This window comes from Oreochromis aureus, linkage group 6, assembly GCF_013358895.1.
Source record: "Oreochromis aureus strain Israel breed Guangdong linkage group 6, ZZ_aureus, whole genome shotgun sequence".
Classification (NCBI taxonomy): Eukaryota; Metazoa; Chordata; class Actinopteri; order Cichliformes; family Cichlidae; genus Oreochromis; species Oreochromis aureus.
The window spans coordinates 5,803,651-5,829,212 of record NC_052947.1 but is presented as its reverse complement, the minus strand read 5'-3'; the positions used below and the strand labels follow the sequence as shown (position 1 = coordinate 5,829,212).

Below are 25,562 nucleotides of genomic sequence, written 5' to 3'. Positions count from 1 at the left end.
AAAAATGAAACTTTGTAATAATATCCATATAGTGGCTAGCTTGTTAGGGATGACAGCTGTGTAAAATGACACTGACAAGAGAACAATGTATCAAGGCAACACTTGAGAGAGTAAAGTTGTGTTTCCACAGAAAAATGACAATTGAAGGAGACTTCAAACTTGACATGCTACCTTTGTTTATGTTTGTTAAATGAGAACCTTTGTCACATGTTAATGCACATGTAATTCTGACATATAGAACACAGAGTTCATATTTCTGGTATAAATCATATCTTTCTAACACTGTTACTTGATAAGGAATCCCTTAAGTATCAAGAAAGTCAACAGTGTAATGACAGTAATGATAGTTTAAACAAATAGCCACAAGTCAGACTTTTTGATTACATGTTGATCACCTACAGACTCCCCTGTTTAAAAATTGTTCTAATCTTCTATACGATGCCCATTTAACGATCCTAGCCATGTGCTGAGATCTGATTGGTACGCCCCAGATTGTACAACAACAAAATATCAATATCAACAACAAACGTGTAACAAGTCTCAGTTTGTTCATTATTTCGCTGGAAAAAAAGATTTAAATTAATATACAGAAAAAGAAAACATACAAAAAAGCATGAAACAATATAAAAATCTTTCTGTCAAAGGTTTTTGATAATATTACTGTCGCGTGTATGTATAGTACAGTTTGTGCGTGACCACACACACACACACACACACGTTCAGTGCGTACGTTGGAACGTGATGACGTCGCATGTCTGTAGGTCGACGCAGGGTTAGTGGAGTTGTTTGGGCTATGTGTGAGAGGAGAGATCTGTAGCTGGCAGTGCTGAGAGGGTTTCAGTTGATGTTGTTGCTTCTGGGCCGCACGGTTCCGTTGTCATTCGCCCAGAGTCACTACTTGCTGCCAGTCCTCACTGTCGAGGCCCGTTGTAGCCAGATCCGTGTTAATAAAACTCAGAGCGATAGCCAGCATTACACACAGCACCGTCTTCGTGAGCGCAAGCAACCAAAATATAGGAACCATGCCCGAAAGGAGGCCCTTCGTACGGCTACCTACTGACGTTTACCCCGTCAACTATGGCTTGTCTTTGAAGCCTGACCTGATCGACTTCACTTTTGAAGGGAAGCTGGAGGCTTTGGTGGAGGTACGTTGACCACGACACCCCTGTAGATACACAAATGGATTTATCTGTGCATGGCGGGGATCTCGTTATGTAATCTGACCAGCTAACGTTACCAGTTGCTAGCTAATTACGACAAATTGTTAGCCACTAGCCCACTAGCTGTCATTATTGTACGCGTTAGCTAATGTAAGCTGCAACGTGTTAAATGTTCTGACGGGCTCAATTTGGACGAATTAAACCAATGAATGAAAAAGAAACAACCACGTTATGTTTCTGTGACTAACAGTAAGCTGATCCGGACTAGCTAGCACAACAGTCCCGTGCCGCAGAGTTGCACTCTCATGTTAGCCTAGCTACCTGTTAGCCATCTGCCAGTGGCAGGCAGTGCGCTAAGTTGTGTTTTAAGAAGAGCTTGGTGTATACCAGTAACGGTAACCTCTCGTAGCAACAACCCATTGCTTTTGATGCTGATACTCAATAAGTGGCGACTCGTGAAACTGGTAAGGCGCTATCTAGCACCCAGCCAATACTCACCAGCGTTTGCTAAATCATGGCAACATCGTGTAGCCCCCTCCCACCCCAGTCCCACTAATACGGTTGAACTAGGTGAAGTTGTACGTTATACATTAACATAAACCGTGAGCACAGTAAAATGACAAGGGTTTAAAAGTCCTTTCGGTACGTTTGCTACTGTATCTTGTGTTCACTTGTATCTATCGATAAAATGGCTGTACTTTGTAGACTGGATACTATGTAGGACGTAAAAAGAGTCTCTGTTTGTTTAACCTGTGTATAAATGGTGCCATTGTCCAGACACCTGTTAGTTGAGTGTGCCAACACCTTCGCCTGGTTGTAAACAGTTACTTAACGCACATTTTCACAGCAATCAAGTCAGATCACAGACGCTGTCTAAATATGCACTATTTCCAAGATTAACCTTATATGCTTTATGATATGCTTTATATGCTTTACACCACTAATGGTAGTGTAAAGTGCTTCATTGTCAGGAAGAGTCATCTGTTAAAAAGATTAACAAGACACTGGTAAACCTTTGGTACGCAAAAGGGCACCTGGAAAAACAACACAACAAATTTTTACATGACGTAATAGCCAACCATTAATGGCGCTCAAATTTTATAAGGTGTTGTTGCAAAAGCAAAGCATAGGTACAGTTTTTTTCCATGAAGAACTCTTGGCAACTTGGGTTTTTATGCAAACTGATTAACTGTGACATGATTTGCCCATTAAAATTAGGCTCCAAATGCCTTTAAAGAGTTTGCTTTTTTTATGACCAGTTCAGTTTTGGTAGACAAACGAACTTGTACACAAGTACTGTATACTCTCAGCTTCCATGTATCTTAAATAGCATTGCTCAAACTGTGAATGTTTGTGTTTTTCCCTCTATGTTGGGGATTAACGTCTGCTTTTTGCACACAACTCAGAGTCCCCTAGTTGTCTACCTGTCTTGTGTTTTTGTTTTCATTTCCCTTCACTAACTATTGATTCCCTTCAATGCTGTATTTTTTGTCTGTAAATTAGATTTGCTGTGTTTGCAATCTAAACAGGTTCAATTTGAATTCACACTCACTGGTACAGTTTGGTCCATTGATGTAGTTCCAAAATTAAACTTGAACTCTTCCTGATACTTGCAGGTGCTGTGTTTTACTGAAAATGTAGACATTAAGGCACAGCAAAGAGTCTAAGTTGAGGTGTTTTATGTCAATATTTACAGGTTACACAAGCTACAAATCAGATTGTGATGAACTGTGCTGACATCGACATCATCACAGCTTCCTTTGTACCACAGGGAGGAGAAGGTGAGGGTCAGACTCAGTGAAACCTTGTTTTTGTTTTTATGAATGGCATTGTTGTGAATGACAGTGTCACTTCTAGCCATCTTATTTGATTTCAGGATTGAAAATCCTTAATAGCATCATTCCCCAAAGCCAACAGCGTGAGTTCTCAACATGTTCTGATCTTCTTTTTTAAATTTGTGCCTTTTAGAAATTAATGCGACGGGATTTAACTACCAAAATGAGGATGAGAAAGTCACCCTTTCATTTCCCAGTGCTCTACAGAAAGGTAAGAAGAGACTGTTGGCTGTCCCTGCTTCTGAAGCAACCGTCTGTATGACTGTTGAAGAATAACAAGGACGATCATACGGATGATCATTACTGTTATTATTCACCTCCCCTGTGGTGATGGCTGTACAAACAGTGTGTCTCTCTCTGTGCACGTCACCCCAGGCTTCGGCACGTTGAAGATCGACTTTGTCGGGGAACTGAACGACAAAATGAAAGGATTCTATAGAAGTAAATATACATCTCCTACTGGAGAGATTCGCTATGCTGCTGTCACACAGTTTGAGGTGAGTGAGTGGCCTCAGTGGAAAATACTTGAAGAAGTTGTGTGTATTGCTTAACACTTTAGTTGCCTGTGTTGCAAAACAGAGAGGCATGCAAGTCATGTGGCTGTTTTTGCTATTCAGAGTAGTATCTCACAGTTTGTTCTATTTGATACGCTCTAGTTTTGCTTGTCAGAAGTTGGCCAATTAAGCGCAGACACTGACCAGGACACCTTTATCAGAACCAACTGTGCAGGATATCAGGCTGTAATTTACATGTAGGCTTTTCTTCTGCAGTGTGTGTAGCTGGAAGATAAAGAGGATCTTTCTTTATACAGATGCATTTCACAGATTAAAAGTTTCTTTTTCACCTCAAAATAAATGCTATAAAAATATCCTATACACTCAAAGTATTTTGTGCATGCAAAGTTTTTCTGTATTTGCTTGCGATAATTTCTGTTAAACACAGTCACTGACCGAGTGAGTTACCAACTGTTGAAAAGCTCACTAAAGTTTGCTTTTCCTTGTTCTCATCTTGGGCTTAAGATTTTTCAGGAAGCAGTTCTTGCACTTACAGTAACTTAACAAGTTGTCATCAACTCTATTATCTTCACTTCACATAACTCTCACCTGTTCCTCTGCATGCGAGTTCGTGAGGAGCTACACTCACAGTTAAAGAGAAAGAAAAAGCTGAAAAGGTGAATATTTTCACACTCAGCTGAAGTGAAACAAGTGCAAAAAATCTATGTAGCTCTAATTTCCTATTATTCAGTGTAGCTATCTTGCTTCTGTTTGGATTTATTTTCAAAGAAATACTTATAGTGTATACGATATGCTTTAAGAAGATGGGATAGGTTAAGAAAACACCAGGGTCTCATTTGTGATTAAAATGATGACTCCAGTCAGCTGTTCACAAAAAGGGAGTAGTGAAAGTTGAGGTTGAGAGTGAAGTTCAACCGCACTCGCTCAAATGCTTTCATGCTTGTATACTTATGTCAGTCACTCCAACTGGCCAAGCTTGTTGGTTTGGGAAACATAGAACTGTCATATATCTAAAAGAAGAGACGCATATGCCATAGGTATGTTTCTGTACATCAGGAAACAGGTTACATGACCACGCCAAAAGTCTTCAGGTGAATTGTTTCCTGCTAAAAATAAGTGTGTGGGACTGTTTGCAGCGTAAAGTGACAGCCTGTCACTTTGCACTGCTGAATGGAAAAATGAAGGTGTGTATGGATAAGTATGTATGTTGGTTTAAGTTTCTATTTGTGACAGTTATTTGTATACTTAATATAAACATTAAGTTTTACCAGAAGTGAAGTCTCTTGCAGCTGGTTTCAAAAAGACCAGAAGGTGGAATATGAGAGGCATATTTAAGATGCGCTTGGTCTCTGTGTGTGATCTGAACATAAACACAGCCTGGCCTCGTCTGGACCCAACACACCTTGTCTCACAATCTGTCTTTTTCCCCTCTGCCCCTCATACCCCTGTTTCTCCAGGCCACGGATGCTCGCAGAGCTTTCCCCTGTTGGGATGAGCCAGCTATCAAAGCCACCTTTGACATCACTTTGATAGTTCCCAAGGACCGAGTAGCCTTGTCAAATATGGTACGTGTCATATGTCCACTCCTCCCTCCGAGGAAGTGCAGACCCCACAGTGACCAAGTCACTCTCTGCTGCCAGGGCTCCTTTATGCATGTCTGTGTTTTCCCTCCTTTCTTTTCCCTCTCTTTTTTCTGTGTAGCTTACATAACAGAGGGCAGACAGTCACTGTGTACTCTTCCTCTGGCTAAATATGAACAGCTCTGTCTGAAGTCTAACTACTGTATACATACAGTTTTGTCACTATAAGGAAATTTTAGTAAGTATCATGTGTTTATCTTGTGTACTGTTTTCTGCAATTTTAACTGAACGACTTTACAGCCTAAATTAATCAGACAGCATCATCTGGCTCTGATTATTTAAAACGCAACGCCCCTCCAGGCTAATGCGGTCCATCTGGGCAGTGACCGTGAAGTTAAATTTGCCTCTTTCTGACAATTTAATACGAATGACATTAATGCACTCTTTCTTTAATAATGATATTTTTTCATGGCTTCTTTTAGTAGAAAGGGTAAAAATTAGTTATAAATAAATAGAAAGAAAAAGAAAGACAACTGTAATCATAGGACCCTGGATAATGGTATTAATTGAAAGACTAAAACTGTCATGCATGTGAATTATGAACTGAGCACAGACGTAGGCTACTCCATCTCAGGACCTTTTTGTGTTTATATGCCTGCTGCAGTTTATTTTCTGCTTTGACCTCTAAAGTTGTGAGCACAGTGTTATTTCTGCAGTCGCTGTCAACTCTTGCAAAATGTGTCCTACTCAGTATTTATTTAAGACGATCGTTTATTTGTGAACTTGGCTTTAGAATAGAATAGAACAGAATAGAATGACCCTTTATTGTCTTTGTACGTGTACAAAGAAATTGTAGTGTTAGGGTTACTTTTGGTACAAACCCAAGGGTTTTGATTTATACAGTCAGTTACTTGTTTCTTTTTGCTTCTATATTTTGTCCATCAGCTGGTTAAACTGAATCATTTTCAGTACACACTTCAGCCATATTCACTTCTGAGAATATTTAGTTTTTTAATTGTGGATCGATCTTCTCTCCAGAATGTCATTGATCGAAAGCCACACCCAGATGATGAAAACCTCGTCGAAGTCAAGTTTGCCACCACACCCATCATGTCCACATACCTTGTAGCTTTTGTCATTGGTGAATATGACTATGTGGAAAGCCAGTCATCAGATGGTGTAATGGTACGCGTCTATACACCGGTTGGAAAGGCTGAACAAGGGAAATTTGCCCTGGAGGTAAGGCTGTTGTTGAAACATACCACATTTACAGAGCTGAACCCAACCTGTCGGTTTATTCACTGTTTTATGGTTTGACCTTGAAGTAAAAAGTTTGTCCGTAAGCAGAATGAGAAAACAGACAAATTAACCAGCGTTTATATGACGTGGATCTGCTGGATGTTTACTGACACCGAATCAAACACAAGTGCTTTTCCGTTTTATTTTATTCGAATCTTTTATTTTATTTTATCTTTTTACTGCAGGTTGCAACTAAGACCTTACCTTTCTACAATGACTACTTCAGTGTTCCTTATCCGCTGCCTAAAATTGATCTCATAGCTATTGCTGATTTCGCTGCTGGTGAGTAGCTCTAGATTCTTACATGTGGAAGTTTGGAAATGGTTAAAGTCAAACTGAAACGCTTTCTTCTTCCTCCCATTCAGGTGCCATGGAGAACTGGGGCCTTGTTACCTACAGGTAAGCTTTACAGAACAAAATAAGATATTTTAATTTGGCTAAATTCAGAGTGAGTGTGTGCGCAGTATTTATAATGAATAGGCATATAATAATAGCATAACTACAAGCAGATAAAGTCTGTTTCCACCCAGGATATAATTTCTAGAGGCTGTGGCTCAGATGGGAGATTTTTCATCTCTCTCTTTTCTGTAAATATATTGTCTTTGGGTCTTGGGCTGTTAATTAGAATAAACGAGCACTTTGAAAATATTTCTGTGAAGTCTATGAAATTGTGGTTTGCAGCCTGCTCTGACATTTATAAACTATGTGATTAAACATGAGTGTAATCAGGCTTTAACAGTTGTTAGACTCATTGAGAAAATGGCACGTTTGTCTTTATGGATGACAGCCCTAATGGCTTTTTAATTGCTTTGTGCTTAGCTGAATGTGCCACCACCTGTCAGGTATTCAGCTGCTATCTGCTTAACACAGAGCTGCATTCATTTAACATCCTCAAATAGATTGAAGTGCCTTGATAAACTGCACAGAAGGCGATGGGACTGTAGACAGATGAGCGAGGGGAAAGGTTGCAGACGAATCGTCGACTTTCAGCTGTCTTTGTATTAACCTCGAGTTTATGCTGTTTTTCAGGGAGACAGCATTGCTAATTGACCCGAAGAATTCCTGCTCATCCTCCAGGCAGTGGGTGGCACTGGTGGTTGGACATGAACTCGCCCACCAGTGGTTTGGAAATTTGGTCACCATGGTAAAAAAGCTATAAACTGACACCAGTTATACACACACAGAACAGAAAATTATCTATTCCTGTTTTAAAAAACATTTGTTAAAAGCGTAACAAATGTAGTAATAACAAAACCTCGAACAGTATTTATTAAAAAAAAACAAAAACACAAATTGGACGACATTTTTTAAACTGTAAGTTGAAGAAGACAAAATGTAAATCTCTGATGAAATCAGTCCATCTTATTTATTTGGTCTTAATCTCTAAACTGTCCTCAGGTGTCTGGTTACACAGTCCTTCAATTCATGGCATTAAAAAATGTCTCGAATTTAATTTCTTGTTGATACAGACGCTGCACTCTCCATAAGAATGTGAAACTGATATTAAAGTATTTGATTTGTATCTCAAAATATTAGAAAAAGTAGAGCCTGACTTATTTTTTTTGTCATGCTCTTTATGCATACTGTATAAATAGATATGCATATGAATTTAAATATCTGTATATGTATTGTGTTTATAACATTAAGTCATTTTTACACCAATTTATAATGGTATCATTTATTTTTCTCATATATCTTTATTGTAATTTTCTTTTATACAACACAAACAGACATTTAAACCCCCTCCCATTCTCTCTCTCTCTCTCTCTCTCTCTCTCCCTCTCTCACACACACACACACAAACTTCAAACCTGCATGCATCCTAATCAAGTGTAGAAATGAACATAGCTGTCACAATGATACAAAAAAAACCCTTGCAAGTAATAGGGACAAGATTCCCCCCCTTTTTCATGAATAACCTCCGCTTCCGGTCCGTATGGTGTTCATCTGTGGCTTCCAGATATTGAAAAAAGTCCCGTTGTTTGCCCTTGGCAATGTATATTAGTCTTTCCAAGCCTGGAGAATCTGGAATTTCCTTCTTTCAGAGTCCCATGGAAGGTGCATCCATACTCCAACATAGTGCAATGGCTTTTCTGGCTTGAGGTAGTCCACAATCTAGTAATTTGGTCTGCTTCTTTTATTGAGCTATATACTACCCTGGTTGAACTCTTCTTGTTAAAGGTTGTGGTTATCTTCATTTTTACCTGCTCTAACAAAGGAATTTCCTGTGATAGGTGGATAAATTGATTGATATCCAAACGTATGTTAGCATTTAATGTAGGTAATGTAGCTTTGGGGTGCAGTTTGAAGATGATCTTTGTGAACTCAAGTTGCAACGATGTGAAGAAACTTTGTCCATAATGGAAAACAAACTAGTAAATGTTTCCTATTTTACCTTTGGGAAACTCGTCGTGCTTCAGGAATGACTGTAATTTGTTTGGTTGTGCTCCATTTCGTTTTGAAGGACTTGGAGGACGGTCTCATCTTAGTGCCTGTCTGTGTTTGTGTGCAGGAATGGTGGACCCATCTGTGGCTCAATGAGGGGTTTGCATCCTGGATTGAGTATCTGTGTGTGGACCACTGCTTCCCAGAATATGACATCTGGACTCAGTTTGTCTCGGCCGACTACACCCGCGCTCTGGATCTGGACGCACTGGACAGCAGCCATCCCATAGAGGTGAGCGTTGAAATCCAAGATGTACACAGGGAGTCACTTAAAAAAAACTTCTTGTCTCTTTGGAGGAAAAACGTGATTTTATTGATACCATATCACTAGGATGTAAGCCCACCTTAACATCTCCATTTCACATTCACAACCCACATAATCTTTTCTTAATTACTGAGTGTGTTGAAGGACAGATAAAATTAGATATATTAAGGTCGGTGTATGTTGCTCTGTATGGCCTTCTGTCAGCTTCGTAACACCCAGTTATGTTTTTGTGTTTTGCTCTGAAGGTGAATGTGGGCCATCCATCAGAGGTCGACGAAATCTTTGATGCCATCTCCTACAGCAAAGGAGCGTCAGTGATCCGCATGTTGCACAACTACATTGGAGATGAGGTATGTTGTCTGATGTGGTGTCTGTTGTTGTTTCCAGCGTGATGTTTAATATTTATGAATGTACTTGTCTTTCTCGTTCGTTGAAGGACTTTAGGAAAGGAATGAACGCCTATCTTTTGAAGTTCCAACATAAAAATGCATCAACAGGTAAGCGCACATACAGGAAATACTTTTCCTTTACGTGAAGTCGTTGTGTGGAGTCACTCTTTTGACTTCTTCCTGTCTCCCACAGAGGACCTATGGGACTGTTTGGAACAGGCCAGTGGGAAACCCATTGCTGCAGTGATGGGCTCATGGACCAAGCAAATGGGCTTCCCCATAATAGCCGTTGACCAGGAACAGGTGAGCTAATCTGATTGTTTGACTCAGGTTATGCACTTCTATTTGTTGAACTGCTTGTGACTACCGCTGAAGTTGATTTTGAAACTCGCCTAAGCCAAACATGATACATAAACTGTGTTTTACACAGTGACATCAATACATTCATTCTACACCTACAGCCTTCTAGCATTTGGTTCTTTTCTGCTGTGACATTCATTCGTGCCTTGACTGTGATATTCATGATATTATTTTTAGCAAGGTGATGACCGCATCCTCAAGATATCGCAGAAGAAGTTCTGTGCCAGTGGACCACATAATGGTGAGTGTTTGTCACAGACATTCCCTGGTAAAAATGTGGATTTACCAAATCCATTAGATGCAGTGGTTACCAGATTTGGTTAGCAAGTGTAAGGTCACTGGTTCAATTCCAACCCCTTCAGGGTTGTGTCAGGAAGTGTATCTGGCTAAAACTCCAAAAGTTGAATCTGTTCATCTGGACGTAGCGTTTTGTGGGAGAAACGTTTCGTCACTCATCCAAGTGACTTCTTCAGTCTCAGCTGACTGCAGGTTTCCCCAAACCTTATAAACAGTACATTTGCATAATGACTGAAACCAGCCCACTGAAGGAACAATGGGCTGTGAGGTCAATGTAATATGGACTGTTTATAAGGTTTGGGGAAACCTGCAGTCAGCTGAGACTGAAGAAGTCACTTGGATGAGTGACGAAACGTTTCTCCCACAAAACGCTACGTCCAGATGAACAGATTCAACTTTTGGAGATTTACTTTCCTGGATGATTGAGAATGCATCAAGATATCTGGCTAAAAAATGTGCTGAATAAGAAAATGTGTAGCTGCCTGTTGTGGGAATCCCTTGTAACAAGGGAGCAGCTGAAAGTAGCTAGCTAACTAAATGCAGACCTAAGGTTATTATTTTTTTTATGAGTTGAGAAAAACACTTTGAATCTAATCCTCCTGTGGTGGCTCCATCATTTGTCTGCTGAACAGAAGAAAACTGCCCCAGCTGGATGGTCCCCATTAGTATTTGTACCAGTGAGGACCCCAAATGCACCAAGCTCAAGGTTCTGCTGGACAGACAGGAGACCACCATCACTCTGAATAGCGTTGGCCCAGACCAGTGGATCAAGGTGAGGTCCCTAAGCAATAATATCCTGGACTGAAAAATGATGCCACCACCAAAACGGTAAAATACTTCAGGTCACTTAAAGCTGGTGCCAAAAAGTTACAACCCCAGATTTTACAGCAGATGATACATGTTTACAGCCATGTGCAAAAAAAATCAGATTTGGACTCTGTCGGTTTTGATCTTCATGACAAGTGTACAGGGGTTACCTCAGCTTCAATAACGCTTCAAAATAGGGGTATGGCTACTTTGGCTGGCACATGAATCCTGACACAGTCTGCTAGATTTCTTTGGTAATTCAAGCCACTGAACTGTTTTGTGGTGTTGGTATCATTTTGAGCTTTTTAATGTCAATACTATGGTATACTCTGGGGTTATTGTACTAATGGCCCATATAAAATTCTAGTATTTTACATTACCTCGCCTTACATCACCATGGCCATCTTCTGTATACATATATAAAGATATCTGAAACAGTAGTATTAATTCTGTAGGCCAGAGTGCATTCCAAGATATGCATAGTAAGACCTGATATCATTTGCGTTATTTGTAAATTGAAGCCAGATTGTGTCATTTCGACCCTTGCAACAGCTGCAGACTGAGTTTAAGAATTAATGAGAGAAGATGCGTCAGTTTGTCGTCTTTTCATTAAAAGTAACTTTTAAAGTTGAAATAGAGTTAACAGACTGAGTTCCTTATTGTCAGCTGGGAGGACGAGCTGTAAGCATGTAATCATCACAGAGTCAAATAACACTTTTTCTATGAACTCAGATCACTCTCAAAGGAACAGTTTAAGCAGCTATATTTATTCTTTTGTCTGGTCATTAAAATAATGACCACGGTGTAAATTGGCAAGGACAAGGATGGACTTGTTTAGCTGCTTATGAATGTGACTTGCAAATTAGTGCAGCTGTCGAGTCTGTTTAACAGTTCCTCAGGAAGTAAGCATGGTAAACGCAATGTTTTTAAATGGGTCAGTGCTTCACAGTTGATGCAAACAATATGTTGAAATCCCATTACTGCTAGATCTAACTATAGGTATCCAGTGCAGTTTAGAGTCAGTTGTGATGGAAGTAGTGGAGAATAGTGATTGGAGGCCTGCTGTTCACTATTGTCTCATTTTTATTCACCTGAAAAAAATTAATTCATTCATCACGGCATGCTTATTGTTGATTAATCTCTTGAATGTTAGTATTTATTCTGATAGTGTTTAAGCCGTGCTGGTGCTCAGCACTCAGTGTAAAGGGTAAAAATGGTAAGAGCCCAAATTTCCCACAGTCTGACTCAGACTTGTCTTTCTGCTGTTTTACAGATCAACCCCGGCACTGTGGGCTTCTATCGCATCCAGTACAGCTCGTCCATGCTGGAGAGTTTGCTCCCAGGAATCAGAGACCTCAGCCTGCAGCCTGTGGACCGACTGGGACTGCAGAATGACCTCTTCTCCCTTGTAAGCCACACACACACAGCTGGGAAACAAAACAATTAAAGAATAGTATTTCCTTCATTTTGTTCACAGCAGAATGTAATCGGCTGCAAAGCTAACTACTTGTGAATGTAGAAAGGAAATCCACTCCCTTCTAGAGTAAACAGCCACCTGGTTTACAGTACAAGGGAGCAGGAAGAGCGAAGAGACATGAAAGTGGAAAAAAAACCCAGAAAGTCAGACAAGTTCAACTGTTTCTTATTAGTAGATTTATTTATTACATGATCTGAAATTATAATGGAAGTGTTGCATCAAAGAGTGGATGTGACTAATTGGGAATAATGAGCGGATCTAGCTAATGAAGCTCGTTGTTTTTTTTCCTGCTTTGTGTCTCTTTTTGTAGAAGCAGCTCATTTATTGTGTCTTTAATCAGCACAACAGTTTTCAGCTAGAAAGAAAGAGACAAAAATGTTTTCTAATGATCAGTTTTGTAACACTATCAACTTCTATTAGGTGACACAGCATGTCTCTATATGCCCCCATAGATATTTAATTTAAAATTGTGAATGGCTTATGATGAATCTTTCTATTAATTATTTTCAACACTTCTGAACATAGTGTTGCTAGAGGTCAGTGACAGATAGAAGCAGACTTTTCCAGAGCTACATGACTCACATGGTCAGCTTCTAGACTCTAAAGCTGGTATAAAGTAAATTTGTGATTGACTCTCTGTATCATCACCTTGATTATAAATCAATATCTGTGACCTTGGATGAATTAATACTGAGCTGTAAATTTCACCACATTACTGGAAACTAACCAGTTTAGCTTGCACTAAACCTAGTGTCTAGTACAGTATTTCCTACAAACTTTGAATAACATAAATTAATTAAACTTTAATTTGTTTGCAAGACATTTGACAAAAACGTAACTTGAGCAGCACCACATGTTTAAATCCAGTAACTGGCTTAAAAACTGCAAAATGCATAAGGATCGAAAGATTTAACTTTCCAGTTTATGAAATGTCACTTCCTGAGCAGTCCTTACTTTAACATTAACATTAAGATTTTTCTCTCTTTGGGAATTACAGCAGCTATACATTTAGCTAGCAGATTCCTTTTTTGGCAACTTACATAGAAACATTGTGTGTTTGGTATTTGTTGAGCAAAATGAAATGACCTGCTACTTAAGATATTATTCTGTTTATGCTCACTTTTCTTCTAAAGTGCTTTTTAGATGCATCAGATCACAGAGATGAGATGTGTTGAAGCTATAAGCTGGCCGTGGGATGTCATTACTTTCTTATTACTGAGCCAGTATCACCATGTTGTTACTGGAAGCAACACCAGGCTGCAAAATGAACTCTTTGATAGTAATATACATTAATCTGTCTATGAGATTTAAATAGTCATTACTGAAGCTGCTGGAATGTTGTTCCAGATTCTTCTGGACCACTTTAACCCCCAGCTATAACATTTTATGTAATTTGTGTTTCCAACCTGACTTGGTTGTGTTGTAACAAATTAAACGCACTGGCAAACTCTTCATTCGTCCTCTGCTTCCTTCCCACTGGCTCAACACAAAGTGGTTTTGGATTCATATCAGACCTTTATGCTTCCTTCTTTACTCTAACTCTTTCTTTGCTCTTATCTGCAGCATTATCAAAGGATTGGAATTTTCCTGAACTTTTATTGCAGTCAAATTAGATGTTGACACTGTGTGATAGGAGTAATGTTCACAAGATCAAACGGCAGCTAATCATAAATCTCTTCACTTATTCTCCTTTGAAAGAGAACAACACAACAGGTTTCGTCCATCTTCACTAAACTCAAACCTTATTGTTTTGGACGTAAAAACAAGCTCATGTGGCCGTATGGTGACAAAAAGTGCTCGTTTATTCATGTTTCTTCTCTTTTTGGAAATATATTCTAACCCTGACTTCAAACTTGCCAAGAAACTAACCTGACACACAGTCACTTTACTGGAAAAGCATTTCTTCTGACCCTGAGGCAGTTAAGGAAATGGATCCACGTTTCTTAGAAAAAAATCCATTCTTTGTTTTCTATGAAATGCTTTATTGTTAGTGTTAGTACCATTGTTGCACAACTTTTCCTTTCGCACCTGCAGTTTGAGACTTCAAATGTGGTTATTAAGTTAATTTTTGTACAGAAACCCTTCACCTTGAAAAACTATAACATCCACCATAAAACACAAGGCTTTCATCCTGCCGTGATGTTTTCGTTTCTAATTGATTTGTGGCCTCAGTCTCGTGCAGGGATGATCAGCACAGTGGAGGTACTGAAGCTGATGGAAGCCTTTCTCAATGAGCCCAACTACACAGTGTGGAGTGACCTGAGCTGCAACCTGGGAGTGTTGTCTTCTCTGCTGTCCCACACCGACTTTCACGAGGAAATCCAGGAGTTCATCCGGGACCTCTTTACTCCCATTGGCCTCAAGCTCGGCTGGGACAGTAAACCGGGGGAAGGTGAGAAGGCGTTGTAGAGAGATTGCATTCAAGGTGTTCACATCTTCCTTAGAGCTGCTCCATTCCTTTCCTTGTTATTAATATTTAAATTGAGAGTAGTCTTTTTAAAATTTGTAGAAAGTGCAGAAATTTAAAGAGTAGGAAGTAAAATATTTGACCTTTATTTTGAAACTTGAAAATGTTTTGGTACAAAATAGCAGTAGAAAAAATGAGCTTTTCTTTTTTTAGGCCATGAGAGCTTCCCTGTTATCAGATGAGCTTTTCGGTTACTTGAACTTACTGAACCATAACTAAACTCGTAACTGTCCCAGGTTCTGCTTTTGTTTCCACTGTCATCTTCCTGCTTTGGAGACAGGTTGGATAAGATGACTGACCGAAATTAGTGTGAAAAAGCTCTGCCCATGAGTAATGGAGTAACCTAAGGGGGGCTATCTTTGTGTGCTACAGGTCACCTGGATGCTCTGTTGAGAAGCCTGGTTCTGGGGAAACTGGGTAAGGCAGGACACAAACCCACACTGGAAGAGGCCCGGCGGAGATTCAAGGATCACGTGGATGGCAAGCAGGTTTTACCTGCAGACCTGAGAAGTCCGGTAAGTTCAGCGTGCTTGCGCAGGCACTTTGGTAACGAACAGTGTCAGATGGTATTCACACTAATCAGCATGTTTTGCTTCTAGTTGCTAAAACAGATGGTGTTGCAACAGTTCCTGTAAATAAATCAGATTAATAAAACAAAAAAGGTCACATTTTAAAATGTGGACATAAGCAAGACCTGACAGCAGCCCAGAGCTGAATATCTTCTTCCACCTTTTTTTTTTTTTTTTTATTATTATTTTATTTTTTTAGCCCGATACATAACTAGCCAACTTAAGGCTTTCTGATTAACCCTCTGGGGTCGACGGACCCAGAGTCTCCATTTCATCTTGGGTCGAACGTGCGGACTTCAAATTATATACCAGTTTTTAAATTGTGTTGATAGGCCACATAAAACCGATGTTTGTTTGTTTTTTGGTTTTTTTGAATAAAACAGTGGCGTTTACTCCGGGAAGAAACGGTAAAAACGGCGTTTTGTAAGGAGAGCGCTAGCAAACACACTTGGCTTGTGAGTGAAAAAAGAAAAAGAAAAAACACTCTTTCACTATTGTTGGAAAAATTTACTATGTCAACCAATCAAAAAATGATATGGCAACATGTGGCATTTGGTTGTTTGGGAAGAGGGAGAAGTTTTAGGAGTGACCGGCGAGAGAGAGCGAGTGAGCGAAAGAGAGAGAGGGAGAGTTTTGATACGTGAGAGATTTGTGACGTTAACCGTGTTTGGAGTCTCAAGTTAGTGTGTTGTCTTGTGTAGTTAGTGTGTAGTGTAGTCGTTGTTTTGTTTTGTGTGTCAGTTCTACTAGTGAACGTCACAGTTGCTGCAAAAAAGCCACCAAAGGCAGATTGCAGTGTAAACGCTGAGTGACACACCTGCTGTCAGACCTGCAGGTTTATCCCTGTTTTTTTTCTCATCTGTGTTATAGTGGACAAAAACTATTTTTGGAGTTGCATAAATAATTTGTGTGCCTTCTTATTTGATGCAGAACACCTGATTGTTCTGTAAATAGTTTTAAATGGTTATATAAAAAACGTCTGAGCCTTGGCTGCATTTTTAGGTAAATAGTACCATATAACTTTGTTGTTATAAAAGTAGTCAAAAATGGCCAATTATACCCTGGACACCAGAGGGTTAAAGGCTAAAAGCAAAGTTGTCACCAAGTACTGTTTATATTTGTGTGTATTGCTGCAGCTTTTTTGAGTATTAACTTGGTGCCTTTGGGTGAAATAATGGTGATATGAGGGACCGATCCATATGGTCACAAAGAATAGCCACTTGTTTCTGTGCTACCAAAGTTCCCCAGCTTTCATTCAAAATGTGTTTATCATCAGCACCGACACATTAAACTACTTAAACATTATAAATGTCTTCAAGCTCACACTGAGGCCTGTGGGGCATTATAAGCCACTGAGACAGTAGACACATTTGTATGTATTTGTATATGAATATTTCATACTTTAAGGCTGCCTGTTTATTTAAGGGAGATGAACAAAATACATTGGAATTGTACATAATTTATCATCTGTGATATTATTAAATAGATTTTAAGTAGATGCTTGTGCATTCTTAAAGTCTTATATGTTAAATTGAACTATGTGATCTGTTCAAGCCTCTCCCAGTCAGTGCTGTTCTCCATGCCTGTCTGACTTGATGTTATTAGCACAAACACTTTAAAGGTGATCATTTAGGACTTCAGCAATAATACAGACAGCAATGTAGTTAGCAATAAAACAGTTTTATTGGGAATTAACTTAAAAAACAAACAAACATCTGTCTCCTATTTTTTGTCACACAGGAAAGAAGCATCAATATCTGTTGAGAAAACTTATTTCTTTTTTGTTTTTTGTTTTTCAACAGGAGATGAATATCTCTAACAAGTTGATTTGTTCACATTTTCACATCTTAATTTTTAAGTGAAATGTGCATTTTGAGTTTATACACTATGTATTAGGGCTGGGTATCGTCACTGATTTGTAGAATCGATTGGTTTCCGATTCACAAGGTCCCGATTCGATTCGATTCGATTCGATTCAATTCGATTTGAATCTGGGAAATTTTGACAGTCAAAAATATTATAATTCAGATCAGTACATTTACATATTTTTGTATCTATAAAAAGGAAGCTGACACATGCAAGACTTTATCAAAGGTGTGAGCGTCACAGCAGATGCCTTTGTGTCAAAGTAGCTGAAGATAAAACACAGAAAAACATGAAGGTGGCTTTCCTGGCCTGAGATTTTATAAAAATATTCTGCAGTACATCAAAAACGAAAGAAAACCATTAATCAACATATGAACGTTACCTCTGACGTTACAGCGGTGTTATTAGAGACACGGCTAAGCGTTTTGTATTTTGCATAATTTTAAAAAGTTTAAATTTGTTCAGTATTGAACGGCAGAAATTAGGTTTTCTTTTCGGAAGTATGTAAAAGGAAAAAAAAAGCGGTCGACAGCGCTGTAAACAACGGTAGACTTGTGCGGAACAAGCAAGCGAATAATGCAGAAAACAGATTTTTAGACGGGAAACTGTTCTTGAAGGACAGAGAGAGAGAGAGAGAGAGCTGTGCATGAAGTGTGATTTTTATCATGGTGGAAGCAAAACAGTAAAAGTCAGAGTGATTTCATGACGATGTTTATGTGAAGCGTAGTTTGGATCTTCTTTTGCTGCTGGTTCAGTCAATATTGTTTGGAGAGAGATAAAACTAACAGCTTTAGAATCAGCGCAAAAAGGGCGTGAACACAAAGCGCGGACCCGCCAAAACATCAGAATCAGCAAGCTGTCGGCTTTCAGCCTCGACTGTGTCCGTGCAGTTGTTGTGCCAAAAAGTGATTGTCTGCCAGAAAGTGATTGCCGTCCGCGGGAGCGCGCGCAGCCGCTTAAAGCTGCAGCGCCCGTCAGGTGAGAAAGGCAACATCTCACTGATTCTGATCCGCGGGTCCCCGCTGTGTGTTTACATCCTTGTGCAGAATCCGTGTACCTGCTCTCATTTACTGTCTTAGCTGTTTGGTGGTTGTTGAAATTTTGTGAGGTTTCACCTGAGATTCTGGCGTTTCGGGCAAAATAAATTTATATTAAAAAATCGATTCAGGATTTTAATGAATCGATTTCATGTTATCCAAGCCAGAATCGATTTTAATCGATGAATCAATTATTAAAACCCACCCCTACTATGTATATAAGGCGACCGTTTCCTTTTGCAGTATTTTTGTGTGGTGCATTTTTCTATGTCTTAACAAAAGGGGAACAAAGGTGTTTAAGTTCACCTAAGATGATTTGTTTTAATTTTCACATGGTCTTACTGAGGTGATGCGAATTGAAACATGCATTCTTTTTTTTTTTTTTTTGGCGGGGGGGATGTGCTTGAAAAGAGACCAGGAAAGTGCTTAAAAGGTGCTTGAATTTGACCCTGAAAAAGGCATATGAACCCTGACTTTATTTTAATCTGCTGCTGTATCTTACACATTAGGCATTATAGCAGAACATGCACAGAGAAAACTGTCAATCAATAAAATGAATGTACTTGAAACATGCTGTAAATCAACAGAGGCACTCTCCTCACACAGAAAACTGTCTACTCTCTGTGATATCATATAGAGCCAACGGTATTTTTTTTAAAAAGCTGTTTGTCGTGAGCATGCACTGTACATATAAAGGATCTTACAGTACAGTACAGGAGATGTGTTCTGTAAGGAAAGGAAAATAGTATGTTTAGTATAATAAGTCCAGTTTAATTGACAAAATAAGTAAAGAAAGTCTTTGGATTTATTTCCATCTATTTGTAAAGTTCACCTCCAAGACGACGCTACTGTCACTGGCGAGGTTTGATTGTAAAGATTTGGGTAGAATTTCAATAAAGTGCTGGTCACATGACCTTGGCTTGCCTGATCTTTGGTAAAAATTTCATTTCGCTTTATAAGGGGTAAGATTGTAGGTGCTTATCTCAGAAGCTTTCATTTGTGTGCAAAGTGATTAGAAAATACAGGGTAATGGGTAGGGCTGCACGATTTTGCATAAAATGAGAATCACGATTTTTTTGCTTAGAATTGAGATCACGATTCTCTCACGATTTTCTTTTCCAATATAAATATTTATTGCACTTATTAACTGCACATCAACTTCATAACAGTTGAGACTGAACATAAAAACAATAAATAAACATAAAAACAATAAATGTCTCACATTTTGTGGTTGCCGCAAAATGTTGTACTGCTTGAAATTCCGTCTCCACCGTTGCTCGACACTGCGTGTATAGAGCAGGTAGTGCAACAATAGAAAAATAGTTGCGGGACGGCACTGTGTAGCGTTTATCTAGGGTGTTGATCATTTTCCTAAATCCCTCGTTTTGCACAGTGTTGATGGGAGCCATATCTTTGGTCAGGTGATAAGTAATAGCCTCCATAATTTCTTTGTGCCTGCGGAGTTCGACATGTATAGGGAAGCGCTGTATAAGGTTCCCGTTATTGATGTTTGGGTGGTTGACCGGGACGGATTTTCTCCTGTCACTTTCTCGTCATCCCTGACGTGTTCTCCGTTGTTTTTTCCCTGCCAATTTGAGCATCACATGGCACAGCTTCTGTATCACGTGGTATAAGGCTCCGCCCTTGTCATTTGTTGAGCAGGAAGAGTGAGTGCTTGTTTTCATGAAGATTACGTCCCGGATCAAAATGCGGTACAATCGTCGTCGTCTTTTTTTTTTTTTTTAAATCGTTGTCATTTGGAAATGAGATCGCACATAAGTATGAATTGAGATCGCGATTTTCTAACGATTAATCGTGCAGCCCTAGTAATGGGGGAAAAACCTTGAAGGCCCAACAAAATACAGTATAGCAGCATCACCATACTACAGTGTAATTCAGTTAAACGTTTATTGAAGGATAATGTCTAAGTATCTTTTTGCCTGTGTCTTTTTTCCCCACAGGTGTATCTAACAGTATTGAAGCATGGAGATAGTGCTACACTGGACACAATGCTGAAGGTAAAACTACATCATCTCTCCATCTTACACTGTGAAGGTTTGAGTGACATATTCTGTGTCATTTAGCACCAATAATTCCAAAGGAGTTAGATCTGAGTGACTGTAGTTGGGTAATCACAGTCACATTGTGTCTTCGTCACTACTCCCTCAGCTCCACAAGCAAGCAGACATGCAAGAGGAGAAGAATCGAATCGAGCGAGTTCTCGGAGCCATCTCTGCCCCCGATCTCATCCAGAAAGTGCTCAACTTTGCCCTCTCGGTACATAAGACCTTTTAATTGCCAGCTCTCAAGCTTAGTTTTATTTCTCAGGATAGAGGAAAAGAAAGGAATGGCATTTACTTACAATCATGGTCAAATAAAAAGACTCAGGGGTGTTTTTATTCTATAAGCTTTTTCAAATGTAACCCTGAGTCGTGTTTTTAGTGTGACTGAATTTATAGATTAGAGTGAGTAAAATTTGGAGTATTGGCTTTAGAAAAGTGTTGCATTTGGCTTGAAGTGCCTGTTTGTGCTGAAGTTACTGTCAGCTCAAAACTAAAGGAAGTTACAGTTAAAGCTGCTTTACATAAAAACTGAAGGTGAACCGATAAAATTGGATGTTATTCTTTCTTGTTACATCTTTAAAGGAGTTTAGGAGTTGTAGAAAAGTCTGTGATGATTCTCCAGCTGCAGTGTGATGGAGGCCAACATGGCTTCTGTCAAATACCACAACAGCTAATTTATTTCTCTCTGCATGTTCCCATCCCCAACAGGAAGACGTTCGTCCCCAGGACACGGTTTCAGTAATCGGGGGAGTGGCAGGAAGCAGTAAACAAGGCAGGAAAGCTGCCTGGAAGTTTGTCAAGGATAACTGGGAGGAACTTTATAACCGCTACCAGGGAGGATTTCTCATATCAAGGCTTATCAAGGTAAAGAAAGGGCCTGAGATTTACAGTTTCCTGAGGTTTTCTGGTTATTTCACTGTAAAATACACACACAGACACACACACACACACACGCGTGTCTATGTTTTTATCTTTTATTTCATAACTTGGAGCTTGTGTTTGGTCAGGCTACAAATATTTGAATCAGAAATGTTTTTATTGTCATTGTCACAGATACAACGAAATTAAAAATGGTTCCCGATCAGTGCATCAGTTTTATTTGTTTTTATTCTGCTCACATTTGTCTTATTCATGTGTCTTTGCAGCTCACAGTCGATGGATTTGCTATTGATAAAATGGCTGTGGAAGTCAAGGTGAGCGCTCCTTCTTGTGGGATTTAATTAAATTATATTCATTTTTCCTGTTAGGAAATGAATGGTAAAGGGAATGGTTCTTGTATATTGCTTTTCTACACCACTTAAACACTCAGTGCTTTAGCTGTACTTCTGCTGTGTGGTGAAATAAACAAAGGGGAAAAAAAGACCAAGGGGATGCAATGGATTGGATCATTGCCGCTGATGATCGATCCAGCTTTTTAGGTTAGATTTTGACCCAAACAGGCTGATAGGTGATTAAATCTGTACATTCCTATCCTGAAGTCAGGGTCTATGGCTCTGAGTATGAGGCAAAAATTCTGATTTTGAGAAAACAGTGTAGGTTACTCCATGTGATATTTCCCACCCCATCATATTTCCAACTTACTTTAACAAACAAAGCATCCTTTGGTGTCTTTGGTAGTTGCTTATTAGTTATTTGCTCTAAATGAAATTGTAGTTGAAATCAATGCACACCCACTTCACTCTGCCAACTGTTACTTTACTTGTTGCCTGCTTGTCTCTGCCTGTTTGCCCTGAGCAGCTTAAACCCTACTGCTATGAATACGCAAGCATTTTCCCACTCCAGATTTCTAAATGAGGAAACTGGAAGTCTTATGGAAAATGTTGGCACATGAGAGAAATGCAAATAGAATTCCAAAAGGAAGTGTAAAAGTGTTCAGTTCATGAAGAAATCGAAATTCCATTTTATATAAAACTTTATTGTTTGTAGGAGGTTCTGTTCCGCTTTATTATCTAGATTCTGCACTGTGATTTTAAATATATGGATTAATCTGATGTAGTGTTACTGTTATTGATATGATGTAACGGGGGTTAAGGTTTTCCTTCCTTTCTGTCCCTGCAGAGTTTCTTTGAGAGTCACCCGGCACCAGCGGCCGAGCGTACCGTGCAGCAGTGCTGTGAGAACATCCTCCTCAATGCCGCCTGGCTTAAGCGTGATGCAGAAGACATCCACCAGTATCTACTCCAGCGCAAAGCACCCCCCGTCTGAACTACCAACCCTGTCACCCCCACTCCCTACCCCCGTCCCTCCCCAACCCCCAACTCCAACTACAGACCAGAGCGGGAGACCAGAGGGTACTTTGCAGCAGGCTTCATTTCTCTAAAGAAACTGCAAGAAACAAGAAGACAAAGCCAAGAATTTAACAGTGTGTTGGAAACACAGACTCTTTTTACGTTAACAAGCAAAATTCAGTTTAGACAGACCAGGAATGTAGTTTTATCCCCATTCTGTCCATCAGCAGATGACCCATCTGTTAGTCAGCACGCAATTTTTAAGTCTCACAAGCACCTCGACCCTCAAAATGATCGCTAACCCTGCTAACGGTCACATGACCAGCCCGTAAACACCCCTTTATCCACTTTTGCTCGTAGCTGAGAAAACTGTGAACCCTGTCCTCCTTTTTCCTGCTGTCTGCCATTCTGAATGCATGAAGTGTCTGAGGTTTGTTTTTGTTTTTTTTCTTCTTCTTCTTCCCTGCATTTGCTGCTTTAATTATACCACTTAGTCCTCCTTGCTGTGATACTTTCCCATATTCTTGTTTCTCTCACACGTTCCTCCTGGTCTTCCTTTTGGGCGCTGTGATTGGGTAAACTAAAAAAAAAACAAACAAAAAAACCAACCTGGGCAGAATGGGGTTAATAACCATAGTGTGTGTTGTAGTTTCCAACAGCACTGATTCTCCATTGCTAATAAATGGTTAGGACGAGGCGAGCAACGCTAGCATGGTACTACATTATAAATTGTATAATGCAAGCATTATTTTATTTTTAAATTGTTTTGTTTTTGTTGCCAGTATTCCTAGCAAAGAATTAAATGGAAAGGTTCATGGATACCTGTTTCCACTCCAGCCACACCCCCTAGGAAGAAAAAAACAAACAAACCTCAAGCTCTGTGTGGAGCAGAGATTGTGTAGTTAAAATCATCCACAGATTCTTTATCCTTCTCCCACAATGAAATGACAGTCCAGGCGTGTTTTTATAAAAGCGATGCAGTTATATATTTAAATGTTGCGATAATCGTGTTATCCGAGGACAAGGAAAGAAAAAGATCACAACACTACTTACCGGGGCCTTTTCTTTCTGAAGTAAAATCCTGAAACGCCTCTCCGTAGGGTTGAGAATCCAGCGAGACCCAGTTCGGACTTTGCGGGCATGACACATCGACGTTGACCCTGCCGTCAACCTCGGAAGCCTTAAACCGGTCAACCGGTTTTGCAGTAAATATTCAGCACTGAAGCGGTGATCATAGAGGACTTCCTCATAAACATCAAATGGATCTAATGTGACAGATTACACAGACTTGTTGAACGAGTATATCTATTATAGAATTTACAATTTGATGTGTTTTTCTGGAAACATACCAACGAGTCATCTAACCTGTTGTCGCGACCCCGCCCCCTCCCTTGGAACATTTGTTGGGTTTTTTTGTTTTCTTTCTTTTTTTTTTTTTTGTTAAAAAAAATACAGTTGGTGTTCATTAAAGTGGAAAAGGATTATAAAAACTAATGATGTGAAATCAGTACATGTTGAGTTTTATGAGTGAGGGGTGAGTGCACGTCCATAAGAATATAATTTTTAACTCGTGCAGCTCATGTTCCTGTTAACCCTAGCCAGTTTTTTTCCTTTTCTTTCCTAGTTTGAATTTATAGTATTATATCAAATCAAACGCACTGAATAATTAATTTCCTTTTTTGAAAAGGGGACCGTTAAAAAGGGGACTCACTGAATGTGTGTGCCTGCTCACAATGTGGCTGAGCATCTTTCTTGAGCACAACTTAAACATGTGTCGCTGAAGTCATTTGTCACAGGAAATTAAAGAGAAAACCTATATACAAAAATGAAACATGTCCAGCTTTGGACGATCCAGTTAGCTGTCAGTTCACTGTTAGCTCTAGCTGAAATATGAGAATTGCTTTTCCAAATTTTCCACAACACTTACTCAGGTGCTCAGCAATAGATCTGCAAAATTTGAAGCCGTAAGCCGTAAGATACTCGTCAACTTGCAAGTAAGCTTGTTTCTTAGCTGCAAATTACAACCAGACGAAGAATGCGCACCAACTGCTTAACTCCCTGAAACTAGATTTATTAAAGGTTAATTCTGATAGAAAGTTAAAACCCCATTTTAGTAAAAAAATACTTGTTCACTGAACATGCAGATGTTTAAATTACTCTGATTGTAGTTGAACATGAGGAGCAAATGTAAATATACAGTTTATTAAAGTAACTGGTGTCTGTCCCTTAAGGACATAGTTCAGGGGCTTTTACAAAAAAAGGCTTTCTGGGAAGCTTATTGTAGTAACATTCATCAGCAGAGCCTGGTTGTCATCCAGGCACTAGAAACCTAAATGATAAAAGGACGTATGCTGGCAAAGCCGAGAGATACAGAAGTAGAGCAATATGGGATAGAGATTAGCAGAGTAGAGCCTATACATAGCTGTTCTACATTTTTATGGCATTTTAAACTAAATTATTAATATTGTCTGCATATTTTAAGCCCTTTGGCATCGAGGTTGAAAAAATGTACACTATTCAAAAGCACCAAACCTACCGAGTCTATCAGTGCAAAGCATTTTAAGTGTCTTCCACTTACCTCATCATAGGGTGAAAGGCAGGGTACACCCCAGACAAGCTGCAAATGCATCGCAGGGCTGACACAGATATTTAACCGCTGGTGCTGATTACTGCACCACTGTACCACCCTTTTTATTGCAAATCTATTCTTTCAGTTTTTTTCAGTTCTAATTTAGATTCTATACTCTCTGTTTTCCGTACTTATGGCTGTGGGTCATTATCCCATAAAGCATAAAAGAAATACACCCTATGTGTTTAATATGTTTAAGGAAAAAGAATATATTGCATATGTATGGCCTTAAAGTGACCTAAAGCACTACCTGAAATAAAAGTGAGTCATTTAA

At 39.3% G+C, this 25,562-nt stretch overlaps 2 protein-coding genes across 4 annotated transcripts in view; one reads left to right on the top strand and one right to left on the bottom strand.

Annotated features, from left to right (window-relative positions):
• Positions 1-1,674, bottom strand: part of mrpl45 (mitochondrial ribosomal protein L45) — a 15,822-nt gene extending 14,148 nt beyond the window's left edge. The window contains exon 1 of one of the 2 annotated variants that reach the window (XM_031741338.2): positions 1,659-1,674. Coding sequence is in view for 1 of the 2 variants with exons in the window: in XM_039613718.1 (XP_039469652.1) it covers positions 731-753 (23 nt within the window). In the remaining variant the exon portion in view is untranslated. Of the gene's footprint in view, positions 1-730; positions 799-1,658 lie in introns of those variants that run through there. The other variant, XM_039613718.1, reaches the window with a different exon arrangement.
• npepps (aminopeptidase puromycin sensitive) lies at positions 990-25,562 on the top strand. Of its 2 annotated transcripts, none has more exons than XM_031741328.2 (23): positions 990-1,145; positions 2,857-2,941; positions 3,129-3,206; positions 3,371-3,492; positions 4,968-5,075; positions 6,129-6,329; positions 6,575-6,671; positions 6,755-6,788; positions 7,419-7,533; positions 8,902-9,066; positions 9,345-9,449; positions 9,536-9,596; positions 9,682-9,791; positions 10,026-10,089; positions 10,781-10,917; positions 12,226-12,360; positions 14,602-14,821; positions 15,269-15,411; positions 20,330-20,386; positions 20,538-20,645; positions 21,140-21,295; positions 21,577-21,624; positions 22,490-25,562. In XM_031741328.2, the coding sequence occupies exons 1-23, from the start codon at positions 1,023-1,025 to the stop codon at positions 22,634-22,636; spliced, it is 2,619 nt and encodes an 872-aa protein (XP_031597188.1). In that variant the 5' UTR covers positions 990-1,022; the 3' UTR covers positions 22,637-25,562. The 2 variants fall into 2 exon arrangements, with proteins under 2 accessions (XP_031597188.1, XP_031597187.1); XM_031741327.2 differs by having other exon boundaries at positions 10,778-10,917.

What these genes read in the sequence shown, in the direction of transcription:
- npepps (XM_031741327.2), top strand. Translation starts at nt 1,023, where the DNA reads ATGCCCGAAAGGAGGCCCTTCGTACGGCTACCTACTGACGTTTACCCC. An exon ending in TGGGGCCTTGTTACCTACAG is followed by an intron (nt 6,789 to 7,418) that starts GTAAGCTTTACA and finishes GCTGTTTTTCAG; the next exon opens with GGAGACAGCATTGCTAATTG. An exon ending in CTGCAGACCTGAGAAGTCCG is followed by an intron (nt 15,412 to 20,329) that starts GTAAGTTCAGCG and finishes TTTTCCCCACAG; the next exon opens with GTGTATCTAACAGTATTGAA.